The 1,542-nt window shown below is 42.3% G+C and overlaps 1 protein-coding gene across 1 annotated transcript; it reads left to right on the top strand.

The window, feature by feature from the left end:
- The first annotated feature begins 368 nt into the window (after window positions 1–368).
- Window positions 369–1,331, top strand: LOC118977210 (olfactory receptor 7A10-like). The gene has a single exon (XM_037031988.1). The coding sequence runs from the start codon at window positions 369–371 to the stop codon at window positions 1,329–1,331; it is 963 nt and encodes a 320-aa protein (XP_036887883.1).
- Window positions 1,332–1,542: the final 211 nt, after the last annotated feature.

The raw sequence follows: 1,542 nt of genomic DNA, 5'->3' as shown, positions 1-1,542 counted from the left end.
GGGCCATTAAGGAACATGTATGAAGGACACATGGGAAAAGCCAGAGGGAGTAAGTTTGGAGATGGGAGGTAAAGAAGTGTGGGGCAGGAAGTGTATGACGGGATGAAATGGAGGCAACTGTACTTGAAGAATAATTTTTAAAAACTTAGTATTCCTGATAACTTAGGGCACAATAAGGTTGGGACAAAAATTTCTACTCTGAAATGACACAAAAAAACTCCTAAAGCAGAACATATCTGTCCCAAGAGATGAAATGTATTTCTTGACACCAAAATGTAAACACTGGAATCAAAGCTATTTGAGTAACACTGGCTTATATGAAAATTACTCCTGTTCTCTTTCTCCTTCTTGAAAATCAGCTCCACCTCATGGCAGCAGGGAACCGTTCGAGAGTGTCAGAATTTCTTCTCCTGGGACTATCAGAGGCACCAGAACTGCAGCCCATCCTATTTGGGCTGTTCCTCTCTATGTACCTGATCACTGTATTGGGAAACGTGCTCATCATCCTGGCCGTCAGCTCAGACTCCCACCTCCACACACCCATGTACTTCTTCCTCTTCAACCTGTCCTTGGTAGATATCAGTTTCACTTCCACTACTGTCCCAAAGATGCTGGTGAATATTCAGACACAGAGCAAAGCCATCACATATACAGGATGCATCACCCAAATATATTTTTTCATACTGTTTGGCGTGTTAGATGACTTCCTCCTAATGGTGATGGCTTATGATAGGTTTGTGGCCATTTGTCACCCCCTTCATTACATGGTCATCATGAACCCCCGGCTCTGTGGACTGCTGGTTCTTGTCTCCTTTACCTTGAGTGCCCTGGATTCCTTGCTACAATGCAAGATGGTGTTGCAGCTCTCCTTCTGCACAGACGTAGAAATCCATCACTTTTTCTGTGAACTCAATCAGCTGACCCAACTTGCCTGTTCTGACACTTTTCTTAATAACATGGTGATGTATTTTGTAACTGTGCTAATAGGTTGTGGTCCTCTGGCTGGTATCCTTTATTCTTACTCTAAGATAGTATCTTCCATATGGGCAATCCCATCAGCTCAGGGTAAGTATAAAGCGTTTTCCACCTGTGCATCTCACCTCTTGGTTGTCTCCTTATTTTATGGTACAATCCTAGGAGTGTATCTCAGCTCTCCTGGTACCCACAGCTCACAGTCCAATGCAACAGCCTCTGTGATGTACACTGTGGTCACACCCATGCTGAACCCCTTCATCTACAGTCTCAGGAACAGAGACATAAAGGGGGCTCTCAAAAGATTCTTTGGGATGGCAGGTAAAATAGGAACCATCATCCTGAATCACAAAATGTGACCTTGCTTTCTTGGCTCTAAGAGGAAAACCAGAAAGGTTTTCTCTAATCAGATTTTGGTTTGAAAACTTGCTCTTTTATTTCTCTGTTGTCATTTCCATTTCTTTGAGTTCAACTTTTCTACACAATTTAAGTTACCATTGTATTAAGCTTTATCCCAGACATTTTCTCCTTTTCTCCATATTCTAGGCTCAACATAGATATTTTTTCCAC

The sequence above is a fragment of the Sturnira hondurensis genome, unplaced genomic scaffold (assembly GCF_014824575.4).
Source record: "Sturnira hondurensis isolate 20B ecotype Veracruz unplaced genomic scaffold, ASM1482457v3 Scaffold0021260, whole genome shotgun sequence".
Lineage (NCBI taxonomy): Eukaryota > Metazoa > Chordata > Mammalia > Chiroptera > Phyllostomidae > Sturnira > Sturnira hondurensis.
Note: the sequence above shows the minus strand (reverse complement) of the source record. Positions and strands in the feature narration are given on the sequence as shown.